General features: G+C 27.8%; 2 protein-coding genes across 2 annotated transcripts in view; both read left to right on the top strand.

Moving 5' to 3' along the window:
* Positions 1-8,554, top strand: part of LOC115239185 — a 9,900-nt gene extending 1,346 nt beyond the window's left edge. The window contains exons 3-16 of the mRNA XM_029813563.1: positions 115-413; positions 479-783; positions 1,045-1,737; positions 2,082-2,336; positions 2,396-2,714; positions 3,054-3,878; positions 4,235-4,750; positions 4,889-5,100; positions 5,387-5,525; positions 6,399-6,676; positions 6,914-7,282; positions 7,412-7,762; positions 7,924-8,077; positions 8,193-8,554. Coding sequence (XP_029669423.1) covers positions 115-413; positions 479-783; positions 1,045-1,737; positions 2,082-2,336; positions 2,396-2,714; positions 3,054-3,878; positions 4,235-4,750; positions 4,889-5,100; positions 5,387-5,525; positions 6,399-6,676; positions 6,914-7,282; positions 7,412-7,762; positions 7,924-8,077; positions 8,193-8,422 — 4,945 coding nt within the window. The 3' untranslated portion in view covers positions 8,423-8,554. The remainder of the gene's footprint in view (positions 1-114; positions 414-478; positions 784-1,044; positions 1,738-2,081; positions 2,337-2,395; positions 2,715-3,053; positions 3,879-4,234; positions 4,751-4,888; positions 5,101-5,386; positions 5,526-6,398; positions 6,677-6,913; positions 7,283-7,411; positions 7,763-7,923; positions 8,078-8,192) is intronic.
* An 872-nt stretch (positions 8,555-9,426) lies between these two features.
* LOC115239160 (disheveled-associated activator of morphogenesis 1) overlaps positions 9,427-13,813 on the top strand; it is a 44,597-nt gene continuing 40,210 nt past the window's right edge. The window contains exon 1 of the mRNA XM_029813528.1: positions 9,427-9,898. The gene's annotated coding sequence lies outside the window, so the exon portion shown is untranslated. The remainder of the gene's footprint in view (positions 9,899-13,813) is intronic.

Here is a 13,813-nt window from a genome sequence, read left to right as displayed (position 1 = left end):
TTTCTTTATGTCTGCGATATATATATATACACTGAAATTATATTTCTCGATGTGCAAAATGATATAAATATAAATACGGTACATTTTCTACATAAATAAATTTATACTGTGCAGGCTTTGTCGGCGGTTATTTGTTTCAAAAGTATTTGATATTCAAATCTGCTCGATTTATGGACGCTCCATGTTAGGCTTTCAAGGAATTGATAGCATTATTTTATATAAATCGAAAATTGAACACGCATTATGCCAACTTGAAAAGTTTGAAACTATTAAATCTAACAAGCTCACAAATTTTGTCTGCTTCGAGAGTGGTTACATCGAATATCTAGCAATTGGTGGAGAGAAAACGCGTTTATTTCGCTTTTCCGAGAACGAGTTTCAAGATAATATTGAAACAGATCTGCATTTTAATGGTAATCCGATGATAATTTTTAACTAAAATGTAATTTTTTTAAAACAAGTAATGTTTATTTCACAGACACTACTGAAATTGCTTGGATTACCACTATACCACTGAACACATATCGGGATGAGTCATTGTTATTGGTTCAATTTAAAAACTTGTCAGTAATCGCCTTGGCTTGGCAAGGATTAAAGTTTAAGACAGTAGTTTTACCTAATCAAATTTTGAATAATTTTGATCTGTCAAAAATCGTCATTATTCCAAAAGTTGGATTTATCCATGCAAACGTACTCGTACGTATAGAAGTGGCCTTGAATGAATTAGAGCATCCTATTCACAAGGAGACGAAAAGCATGTTAAAGACGCGAGCTCTGTTGGAGGTACTTATGTTTGCATAATTTGTTTTTCTTATGTATAATATTTTATATAATCATGTATTATATTTATACATAATTATATATTTTGTACATAATTATAAATAAATGTTTTAAGCAGTTAAATAACTATTTTTTACAATGCATTAAAATATATAAATATGTAGGACATATATGTTATTCTATGTTAGTTTATGTTTATTTTAAATATTATTTTTATCGAGAAATTTTATAATTTTAAATTCTTATAAAATAAAATGCTTTCAGGAGATTTTTCGAAAACAGGAAGTCATCTTTGACGAGACTGAAGCACACTTGAATCAAAGTTACTTTAAAAATTCCATATCAGGATTTTGGAATTTTTCAGAAGTGGATGTGTCGAATGCTACAATCGAAAGAAATGTAAATTATGGCGCTGTCAAAGTCGGTTTAATCGACTTAGAAATGGAAGACATGATGACAAATGTGACATCAAGTTTAAAGAAACTAGAGGAACTTGAAATAAAGCTTAATCAAACCTTATTGGATTTGAAAAATATAACTAATTCGACGACAATTAACTTATCCTCGGATATTGAATTAAATGGAAATTTTCTAGTGACTGGAACTCTGCATGCGAAAAATATAACTGCTGCTTTTGTAAATAACGCATCAACTTCATTTGCAGCAAAGAATATTGTAGATCACGCTTCTGTTATTGACGGCCAAAAATTTTTTCTTTCCATTGATACTAATAACTTGACGGTTTTCTCTTTGAATGGCGTTCCATTGGAAGAAATTGTTTTCGATACTACAATCAAAAATTATAACAACACTGATTTTTCAAAATTAAAACGATTAGAGATTAATGGACACTTAAACTTTTCCGAGATAAATAATGTTAAATGGAAGAATCTAATGCAAAGTATAGTATGGAAAGATGAATCAATAATTATTCCAGGAGAGACAATCGTGGAAGGGGTAAGGCAATATAATTACGTACAATCATAAATTTCTTTTTAAAAATTACTTAGGATATTATCACCTTAACAACATATATTATTGGAGATTCCTTTCTCTGAAATTTTATTGTAATTTTATTTTTATGCTTCACGTAGTTTTCAAGAAAAATGGTTTTTTAAGTAAAAGTAATATTTTTCTATTTAACATAATTAATAAAAGTAGAGATTTATTTTATACAATATCTTATTTCTCTTTTTGCGAAAAATCGATGCTTGTTTACGATTTATCACAATTTACCAAACGTTTTGTACCAGAATCGAACTTTTATAACTTTTTCTTTAATAAAAGATAATTTCTTCCAGGAGCTTATCGCCGACGAGGTCAATATAAAAAATCTGAATTATTTACAATACCCAAAAGATTACGTTCTAATTAATAATAAATATTCTATCAATGTTACGGGTGAAAAATACTTTGCCAACCTGTCTACAACACATTTATTGAGCATCAATACAATAAATAATATAAGTATTGATGATTTCATTATTCTTAGCAGACACGAAGTCATTGATCATGAAATTACTTTTGAGAACCTGGAGATTGGTGGAACTTTTCAGGTACAATTTGATAAATATATTTTGCAATTAAGTATAAAAACATGATGTCACAATTTTAGATTGACGGCAATGTAACGGGTATTAACATAAGTAACATAGAGAAGTTGCTCAATGAAACCGATAGGCTTTCATCAGATGTTATCTTTGAAAATCTGATTGTGATGGGAAACATTGTACTCCAAGATTCAATTAATGCTAATATGTGGTCAGATTTTGATGATATTTTGTTGAAAACTGAAGAGAATGCATTAATTACTGGAAATAAAAAGTTCTTGAATGGCATTTATATAAAAACTAACGCAACAATTAAATCCGGACAAATTAATAATCACTTATTCTCAGAATTTGTAACGCTAAATACCGATCAAAAGTTTCCTTGTAAGTATTAATTATATAGTTAATAAACATTATTTATAATTGTTAATTGCATGCATAAAAAAATTAAATATACATATATATACATTTTTCATACTGAAGCATAATATAAAAAACAAACATGTTTTTTTCTAATGCTTTATTTTTTATTTTATTTTTGCAATAGTAAATTTATAAAATAAAAAGATTTATAATATTACTTTTAATATATAAACAAATAATTTTCTCTTTCTCTCTCTTTTATCAAAGAAAAAATAATAATCAAAATAATTATAAAGATACTTATTTTTATTTACATTATTCTACAATTTTATTCTTATAATATTATTTTATTTATTTTAGATTTGAAAAAAATATCGGCAAATGTCATGTTGGGAAATGTAACTTTTGGCATGTTGAAGAAGTTAGAAGATTATATAACCCGCGAACAAAATGTTACTTCTGCTTGCTTAAACAAAGTATTATTTTTTATTAGATCATGTATCATTGATAACTTATCTTTTGATACTCTAAAGCAAAATATCACGCAGACTGCTTTCTTTGATAAATTAAATCAAACTTTCCAAAAACCGTATATCGAAAATTTGACACTCTCAACATTAATAGCCGAAGAAATCTTGCCGAACACAATCAATTATATCAATTACACTGATTTGAGTAAACGCATCTTAACAATCTCCACGCAACAAAATTTGACAGGAACTTTAATAATTGACAATTTAGAAACCAATGTCTTGAACGCCGAAATCATCAATGGAATGCCATTGAATAAATTAAATCGATTATTAGCATTTCATAATGACATTTTCAACGGAAATGCGTCAATAAAATCACTTCGAGTGACAGGGATGTTAACAGCATCTTTGATAAATGAAAATGATATCGTTAACGTTTACAAGAAAGATACCATGGGGACTGTAATTTTCAATAAAAACATATCGGTTAAAAACCTAACAGTGATTGGCTTCGTAAACGGTTTAAATCTATCTGAATTCGTTATTGACGCTGTACAAAAAGCCGACAGAAATGTTACATTTATAGGCTACAAAACATTCGAAAATGTTACGTGTGAGTTTTTGAAAACGCAATTTATAAATGGCCACTTTGTAGAAAATATCTTAGATCCCAATAAAGAGCAGATACTGAAAGGACCAGTTGTTATAAATGGTATGTTACATATATAAACAAAAGTTTTTAAATGTTTCTATGTTTTTAATAGTCTATATAATTTTATTCTCAAACATAATCTTGAAAAATTTTAGAAATTATTATACTAATATATTGACAAATCATATATATTTATTAGATATACATATACTTTTTATGTGTACTTACTCTTTTTTTTCTTTTCTTTTCTTCTTTTGCTTATTAGAGTTAAACATGTCATTGCAATGAAATTTTATTTGTGTTATTTTATATAATTGCATTTGTTTTTTTTTTAGTGATTATTTTTATTATTGTTATAATTATAACAGATAATTATCATAACTAACAAATTATTAATACAAATTTAATTTTTTTAGGCTGGGTCACTGTTTTAAGAAATTTCAATACAACTGGCAAGATTGGAAATGTATTTTTACATGATTTCACAAATAGATTTGAATCACGTGGAAATAACTCTTATGTTCTTCGCGGTAACTTTTATTTCAATGAAACCAGTTCCATAACAAGACTGAATACAAGTGGATCAATTCAAGGATCAATGTTTGACAGTTTTTTGGAGAGAGCAATCTTTAAAAATGATGTGAATATTACAGTGTCTGGATCGAAAGTATTTAAAAGTCCAATTACGTTTAATAGCGCATTTATCATTGATGGCAGTTTAAATAACTTAGATTTAAACAGATTTCACAAAAATGCTGTTTATATTGATAAACCTTTCTCGATTAATATTAAAGTTATGTTTAAAGAGGATGTTTACATACGAAATGCTCTCGTAGTAAAAACAGAATTACAATCAAGTACCATCATGAAAGTCGATATAAAAGATTTGCAGGAGAATGTTATTGATCTTAATAAACTTAGCTATTTTTCAGGTAATTATGTTTACACATAAAAAAAATTATATGTAAATACGAGCAAATAATAATTGAAAGTTTTTTAACAATCCGTTAAATAAATAAAAATATCATCGGACGATTTTTCTGCATAATAAGAAACGATTTATATTTTAGAACGGATTACAATGGATAATGTGACTTTTCAAGCAGGCGTAAAAGTTGAACAAGTCAATGACTTAAAAATGGATATGTTGATTCCATTGCACACGAAACAGTCCATCATAGTTGATAGACTTAATTGTACTAATGCCACCGTTAAAAACATACAAATATCAGGACATGTTAACAACTATTATCTAGAAGATATTTATACAAACACTTTTTTGGTATAATATAAACATCAAAGTAGAATAACAATTTTATCGTTTTATACATATATATTTTTAGTGATTAAAATATATATATTATGAAAATGTTTTAATATAAATTAACATAAACATATGTACAATTTATATTCACATTTTAATCATGTATTATATTTTACAATTTTTTTAAATAATGTTATTTTATATACGATTGTCTATTTTATTTTTTCAAATACACAATTTATATCAAAATTTTAATACTATATAATAAAAGATCGAAAATAATAAAAAATAATTTTTTTTACAGATATACGACAATCAAAATATTTCGGGACACATAAAGATTCGAGGAAATGTTTACACATATCATGACTTTAATGCATATCTCATCAATAGCTTTAATCCTAAGCAAATTGTTTCTGTAATCGCCAATGACACTTTAACCGGTAAGCAGCTCATAAATATGTTATATGTACATATATGGTCGTACATGGTGTCACAAAAATGAAATTAGATTTTTCAAAAATGTCAAATATTTTAAATCCTCCCTTTACCCTTAATGTTTGAAAATTTTGAAGTTCGTCTAACAACAAAAATTGTCGTCCACGTACGTTAGTGAGTATACCCCTATCCCTCTCTCAACTTTACTCCCTCTCATCTTTTTCTAGCCATAGTTTCTTCCAAGTCCGTCAACACTATATTAAATAATAATGGACTTAGCGCGGACATTCTTGCCTCATCCTTCTTCCTGTCTAAAATTTTTTGCTCATTTTCCTCTACCCTTACCCTGCTTTTCCTTCATAATATCATCTATCCTTTGTATCAAATCTTTTTGTACATTTCTTTCCCTTATCAATATTTCCCCATCGAGTCAAAGGCTGCACTTAAATCGATAAATAAATTTACTAAACTCTTTTTAATTTACCAATTTTCTTTTGCATTAGATAGTTTGGCACGTATATATTGTCCATCACCCTCTTTTCTTTCTTAAATCCCATCTAATTTTCCGGTATTATTTCCTTCTTTTCCACTTCTCCTTTCAATCTACCACCAGTATCAAAGGATAAATTTTATACAGTGTTGATATTAATGTATGTAATCCCTCTATAATTCAATACTTTTTCACCCTCTCCCTTCTTCACAATCGATGAGTCCTTCTTTCCATATTTCTGGACAATCTTCTCCTTTCCATACTTTTTTGCACATTTCTCACATCTTTCTATTTCTTTTCCTCCATATTTTCACTTCATTTGTAATTTCTTTCAAAGAGATATAGGCAATTAATACATATAAATAACACGTTTGCTTAACTTTTTTAGGAAACTTCATGTTCAAAACTCCAGTTGTCCTTGATAAAAGTCTTAGAATTTTGGGTCTTTTAAACGGAATAAATCCAATTAATTGGCAAGGTGTTGCAATTAAGACAACAAATGAAGCAAAGCAGATTATATCTGGAAAGTGGAAAATACATGGAAATATCCATTTCGAAGAAAATATTGACGGAAGTGAATTTTTGAATGGAGTTAATGTCACGGAAATATCAACTGCTTTATCACAGGAACACCCTCAAATGGATCATATCATCGATGAAACACACGTAAGAAAATTATTTTTATTTCAAGACATTTGACAACATATCATTTTTTATATTAAATGCGTTTTTATACGATAACATTCAATAATAGTTGACAAATAAAACAATAACATTTTTTTGTAATTACTATAACATTTATTTTTTATAAACTCATCTTATATTAAAATCAGCATGTTTCATCAAAATTTAATTTTACAGCTATATCTTGTTTTACGCTCTTAATATAACTTTATTTTGCAGATGGATCTAAATAATTTGTGTGCATTACATTTAGACATGCTTAAATGCAATGCTATAAATCAGATATACAAATTCAATACATTTGATTACTTAAAAATTCAGGAATTTGAAGGAGATATTCATGATATCCGTACTATTGAATTTGATAATTTTGATTATATATTAGTAAATTATGATACCTGCCGTATAAAACTTATACTGTATACTCAGACCGATTTTCAAGTGGTCGACGAAGTATCCGATTTTGGATTAATTGATAAATGGATTTTTTTTAAGTCAAATCGCTCTTTATATTTGCTTACCATCGCAAAACACATCTGCGGTAGAAGTCTTAATAATATATGGAAATTGGAAAATAATAGATTAATGGTGAGTTTATTGTAATACAGTAATATGTTTTCAATGACAAAATAAAAAATGCTTATAAAATATAATATAATTTTTGCTTAGATTAAGTTCAGCTTTTTTGGTTTTTTTATTTTATCTTCTTTTTTACAGCATGTATTGGAACTTGGTAATGCTAGCGATATTATGGATTTATATCAAGATGTTTTTGTAGCAATGACCAATGAAAATCTTGGAAGTGCTCCAGAAGAGATTCAATCAGATATATTAAAGACTCTTATCTCATATAAAAATAAGAATAAAAAATTAAATTTGATGTCAAATACTGATCCAATTGTCTCCGTTAATCAATCTTTAATTTACGAATTACAAGGAAGATCTTCTAATAACACAGATGTAAAAGCTTGTCTTGATTGTAACAGCATACTAAGTTTTAAAGTAGGTATTTATGAAGAAGAAGAATACATTTACTACGACAAAGAAGTCAGCCAGGATTATATATTTGTAAGTTCAAAAAAATTTTTATTTATTTATTATTATACAATTAATTTTATATAGCCATTTATATATGTCAATATATAGAAAATCAGGATTTATTGCATAAAATTAAATATTATTCTATAGTATACTGATATATGTTCATTTGGTTATATTGTTTTATTTAGTTGTACAGAAATGACATCTCGCAAACAAAGATCTTGCAGACAATAAAAGCACGTCTGCCGAAATGGTTTTTGATCCTGAATTTTGATGGACTTGTCGAAACATTATTTATTTTTGTAGAAAATGATGATACTATCCAGATTTACGAATATAGAGGTAAGTCTATATTGTAGAATTGAAAAATTGTAAGAAAGTTAAAGAAAGATATTTATTTAATTATTATATAAAATTATACAATTATATATTACGTATTTTTATAATTTTTTACAAGGTATCGAAGGCTTCGTACATAAAAATGTTATTAAAATAAAGGTTGATAAGTTATATAATTTTAAAATAAGAAAACACACTAATCTAGAGAAAAGACATTGTTTGGCTGTAATACACAAGAATCGATTAACAATTTTGGAAGCAAAAATGTATGGTGAAAAGTTGGACTTAAGAAATTTAGCTAAAAACGTCTGTTACACGGACACCAATGAATTAAAAAGATGTCATTAAATATACAATTGCTATTATTGTATAATGTATTAAAAATTTCTACTTTTAGGAATTTTTTTTTTAATTTAATGAAAATTGGCATATAACATAGAAGTCAAGACATTAAAATATATATTATATATATATATATATATATATATATAAATTTAAATTAAATTGTTATTATAAATGCATACAAATATTTATTATATATTATATCTCATGTATGTGTTATTAAATATATTATATTTAATGTAATTACATACTAAAATGTTATATGTATTATATATGTACATAGGTATATGTTATAGTGGACTCTATTTAATAATATGAATAATTATTCAATTTATTAAAATTTTATTTATTAGTTTATTATTTATAATAGCTGATATGTTGAAATTTAATTTTATAATACATATAATTTAATTGTACATAATTCACATATCGACATTTCTTTATAAAAAAGTATTAAATTTAATGACTTATAGTGCATCAAGTCTGCTAATATATAAAACTGCAAATACATATATGTCTTTATATACCTATGTATGTATATACGTATGGATATATGAATGTGTACACGTACATATAATAAATATATCTTTATTGATTTATATTATGTTTTAAAAAATTTTTTATTAGAAAATATATTTTGGAACGTTCTATATTTATATCAAAAAATACATATATACAAATATTTAAATAAAATAATAATTAAACAATTCTTAAATAAAATAATAATTAAACAATATTTAAATAATAACTATTAATCTCATAAGTCGTTCTTATCCAGTTTGGATAATATACAGTTTCACATTTTAATATTTTTATCGTAATATTTTGCACATATAGATGACTAATGTCCGTTTGATGTATGTATAAACTCGCTCGAAATTTTCGCGCCATGACACTCGTTTTGCACCTCGATATCTCGATAGCTGCATTCAAAGAATCGATTCGGCTGGTACGCGCGCATGAGAAAAGGCTCCGGCGCGCGCCGTCGCGTCACCTTGACGACGACGACGACGTCGTCGTCGCTGTGACGTCGGCGCAGTGCGTCGTCGCGTAATAAAAGCCGCTGCACCGGGTCGACGGTCCCGCCGATGTCAGGCCAGTGTCCCGACTTTTCTCGGCTTTCGCGCTGCGTGTCACGCCTCGTCGCTGACGTCGGCATCGTTATTGCCACGATTCCATCCTATCGTTAGCCCCAGCCTCTCATATGATCGCATAAATCCTCGTAAAGCAACGGAAATCTGTCGCGTCGTAAATTTAAAGCGTTGGCAAGATCTGGTGCGCTAAAACTGCCATCGCCCGCTCGGCTCGCTGACGACGCGTGATGTCGTCGAGCGATGCTGTCGGAAATGCGCGATGTTGATCTTGTGACCACCATGGTGTGAGAAGCCACCGGGACATGTGCCTTCTTGCTTCCTATTGATCGGCGCGTTCTGACCGGCGCGATCAGAAGATTTGCACATTTCGCGGCCTATAGGAGACCTGGTAAGGTTCTATGATCCCTTCGTGATTTCAGACAGCCATTTGTTTCGTGAATAAGTTGCTGCTCTACTGAATATATATATAGAATTAATTGCATATTTAGATGAAGAATAAAATATGTTACTTAGTCTTTTAAAGCGCGTATGATAGATATAAAAAAAAATCATATTGCCGTGCTTAACATCATCTAAATATTAAAAATTTTATTATTAATAAAAGTATTATAATATATTTTTAAAATATCTAAATTGCAATTATATCCCCTCTGTGCTTAGTAAGGCAGTTACCTTGGCCGGCGAGATGAGTTATGTTATTATTTATTTATAAAAATAAATGTAATACATTTGTATCATCTAATCATATAGTAGCAACAACTGATATAACTCTTATCGTAATATGCCATTATTACAGCATAATGATAAAGACAATAACGTTATGATAAGTTTTTTTTTCTTTATACTATTTTAATGTAACTATTAATAACATTTTAATTTGCTAAAATTTTTTTATACTCATATTTTATTTTATACTTTTTTATAATTCTTGAGTTTATTTCTTTCTTAATGCTTTATCCGTGAAGGAACGCAGAATGTTCCTTGTTTGTCATTATTGGTCTAAATATCTTCATAAAGAACGAGAACTTTGTTTAATCATGATTTCTAACATTATAAGATTTTATTGAAATTTTCTTTGATTAAAATAATATATAAAGTATTAGAAAGAGATTGTAAAAAATGAATATTTTATAAGCTTTATAAACTATACTTTATATTTAATTCTCTGACATATTCTTAAATAAAAATATAAAGTATTTGTAAATTATTTATTTAATCGTAATAGAGTAAGAAGTTATTGTAAAGAATATATTAATATAATACTTCTACAAAATATTTTGATAACTTTTAAATATATATATATAGCGGAAGTTGCAATCTTAAAAAGATTCGAGACTATAAAATATTCCTTGCTTTCAAATATAATTTCTTTTTCAGAAATATATTTTTATATCATAAAATGCAACGAAAATATTTAGGGAAGTTACGATAAACAAAATCTCCTGTAATCAAATCTATAAGATTAAATTATAAATTATCCCTAAAAAAATTAACTCTCACATAGAACTTTTTCTTATATTATTCAACATGTCAACTTAGATTTCTCATTATTATTTTCCACATATTGTTTAGCATGTCACCTCAGATTCCTCATCAATATTTTCGATTATAAGTACGATTTTGATTGATCTATTTTTTTTTCTTAAATAATGTAGATATATGGCATGCATATCTCTCTCACATATTAAATCAATATTTTATGATTGACACAACTCGCACGCACGATATGTGAAATTAACACAATCAGATTTATCAATGTGTTTCAATGATTATGCGCTAAAACTGAAGACGGTTTAAGTTGTTAACTAATAAGTTAGATAACATAGTAATTGTTACACATGCTATGGGAGGAGAAGGCGATAAAAAAAAATTTATTTTTTTTGTTCTACGCGCATACGTCTTATTGTAGCTTGTAATCTGTGGTCTTGATGAATTGTCACATATGTCGTGGGTATTTACTTACAAGCATTCAAAAATTGTTGCAAGTGTGAAAAATTAGGTGTTTGCTACATAAAAGTGTCTTTTAGAATCGATTAATTTCTTAATCGACGTATTTATATATCAATTTTTCTCGCTGAGTATATTGTTGTCTATCATGTCTATCATGTCCGTATGATATATTTGATTTTATGTCATAATAAAATATAATTTTTATTATATATCCTAAATAATGATTTAAAAATTACATTACAGCGGAAATTATCGCATCGAAAATAATATTATTAATTAAATACATCGCAGAACCATCACTATAGGTACAACAATGTTAATAGCAATAATTTACCGGAATATAACTAATTTAGCGAAATGTAATTGATCTCATTTTTGAAAGCTAAATTTTTTAAGAAAAATTTTTTTTTCTGTTGCTCAATGTCCGATACACAAATCTATAGCAATCCAAATGATAAATAGCGCATTGTGAGAAAGTTTGACATTTGAAAATGTCAGTAACTACCTACGCGAATTCTACATGTAGTCTCATGTTGCTTATTGTCATATTATGCTTATTCTCGGCACTGAACAATTGAAGTTTGTCCAATGCGTGCACCATACATGCAATTCGTCTCCGCCTTTTTCTAGCTTCTTGCGAAATGATATGAAGATATCGCAGTATTGATGATTACATTATAGAATTTTAGTAGTTAAAATTTAATGTGTTAATATTATCGATATTTGCGACCTTTTGCAAAACAATGTGTGCAGTTTTTATATATAAATATACAATACACGTATATGCATTTACAATTATTTTGATAGAACCATAAGACATGATAGACAACAATATACTCAGCAAGAAAAATTAATATATAAATAATTATGATATATATTTGCAAAATATATTAATTTCATCGATGAAATCGTATAACGTTAATTAATTAAATTTTCGGGGCATCTCACAATTGTCAAACGCAAGACGCTGTTGTTATGTCATATATATTTGACCATAATTATTGTCTCTTTGATTGACATTAAAAATGTTATCATATCAAATAGAAAAAGAAACAGAATTTTTGTAATCTGTGTAAAGTTTATTCTTGAAGCAAAAATTCACGACTTATCTGTAAAAGTTTGTATAAATATGCATTAATAATATAACATTTGTTCGCATTATGAAAAAAGCATTTACTAAAACAGTAGTAGAAAGTGATGAAAATACATTCATTATAGATTTTTGAGGAAAATGTATAAACTAATAGAATGTTTCGTCCATATAAAAAGAAACATATGTCACCGTATGGAGATTTTAAATATGTATTTGGAGAAACGATTTTACAGGAAACCGTATAAACTTTTCAGTGGTTTCCGTCTGTGTCCAACATCTTTTCCCTCTACACGAACTATTTTCGGCATCGCTGCACCGATACATCGCAAGGCTAAACTCATGTTTTATTACGCGTCGTCCTATATTATTTTGGGGACCTTATACCTTTTTTTGTCGCGCCATCATGAAAGTATACTTTATCATGAATAATGTTCAGTCACATAATTCATAAAGAGGAAATATTATTTTCGTTATCTTGATATTGAAAAGTTGCAGAAAATTAGAACAAAAAAAAATGATTCCAGCGGAAAATCTTTCACCGATCACTCTCTCTCTCTCTTTTTCTCTCTCCTCTTTCTCTTTCTCTCTTTGATTTTCATATATATTATAGTGGATAGAGTCCTCTAAATCATGTGCACTTTGAATCACTTGCAAACTTTTCTAGTTTCTGAAATACGACACTTTAAAGTATTGTATTTTTATTTCTGATTATATTCAATTTTTCATACTATGTGTTATTTATGCATGTTTGTTGACATTTCTTGTTGTATATACGCTATCCATTATAATACATGTGAAAATTAAAATTATGGTGTAATTTTTTCAAAAGGTTTACCGATATCTTGATCGATGAAGTGTAATCTTCTCGAAAATTTTATCAATATCTTAATTTGAATGATATCACCGTGCATAAGATCAAGAAAAAAAGCAGTTCCATTTGTTCCCCCAAAAATAAGAATTACATGGCATATTCCGATGAGTTATAATCGAAATCATCAGTCATGGAATGCTTGCTGATAAGGTAATGATAAATGGGGTACGAATTGACTAGCGTTATTTAAAACCTAATAGTTATCCATGATAAGAATCCAGATATTTTTTTGAGCGTGCCGTCGATAGAAACAGGAACGTGTTAATAACTTATCGAAATGACAAAGCTGCGTTCTAATCAATGTCTATCCATTCATTCGTTAGCGAAATTGCACGATAAAATCAATAGCTCCACATCTCAACAAGAGCAAAGAGCGCCATGTGGCTATC

The sequence above is a fragment of the Formica exsecta genome, unplaced genomic scaffold (genome assembly GCF_003651465.1).
Source record: "Formica exsecta isolate Colony F162 unplaced genomic scaffold, ASM365146v1 scaffold365, whole genome shotgun sequence".
Lineage (NCBI taxonomy): Eukaryota > Metazoa > Arthropoda > Insecta > Hymenoptera > Formicidae > Formica > Formica exsecta.
Note: the sequence above shows the minus strand (reverse complement) of the source record. Positions and strands in the feature narration are given on the sequence as shown.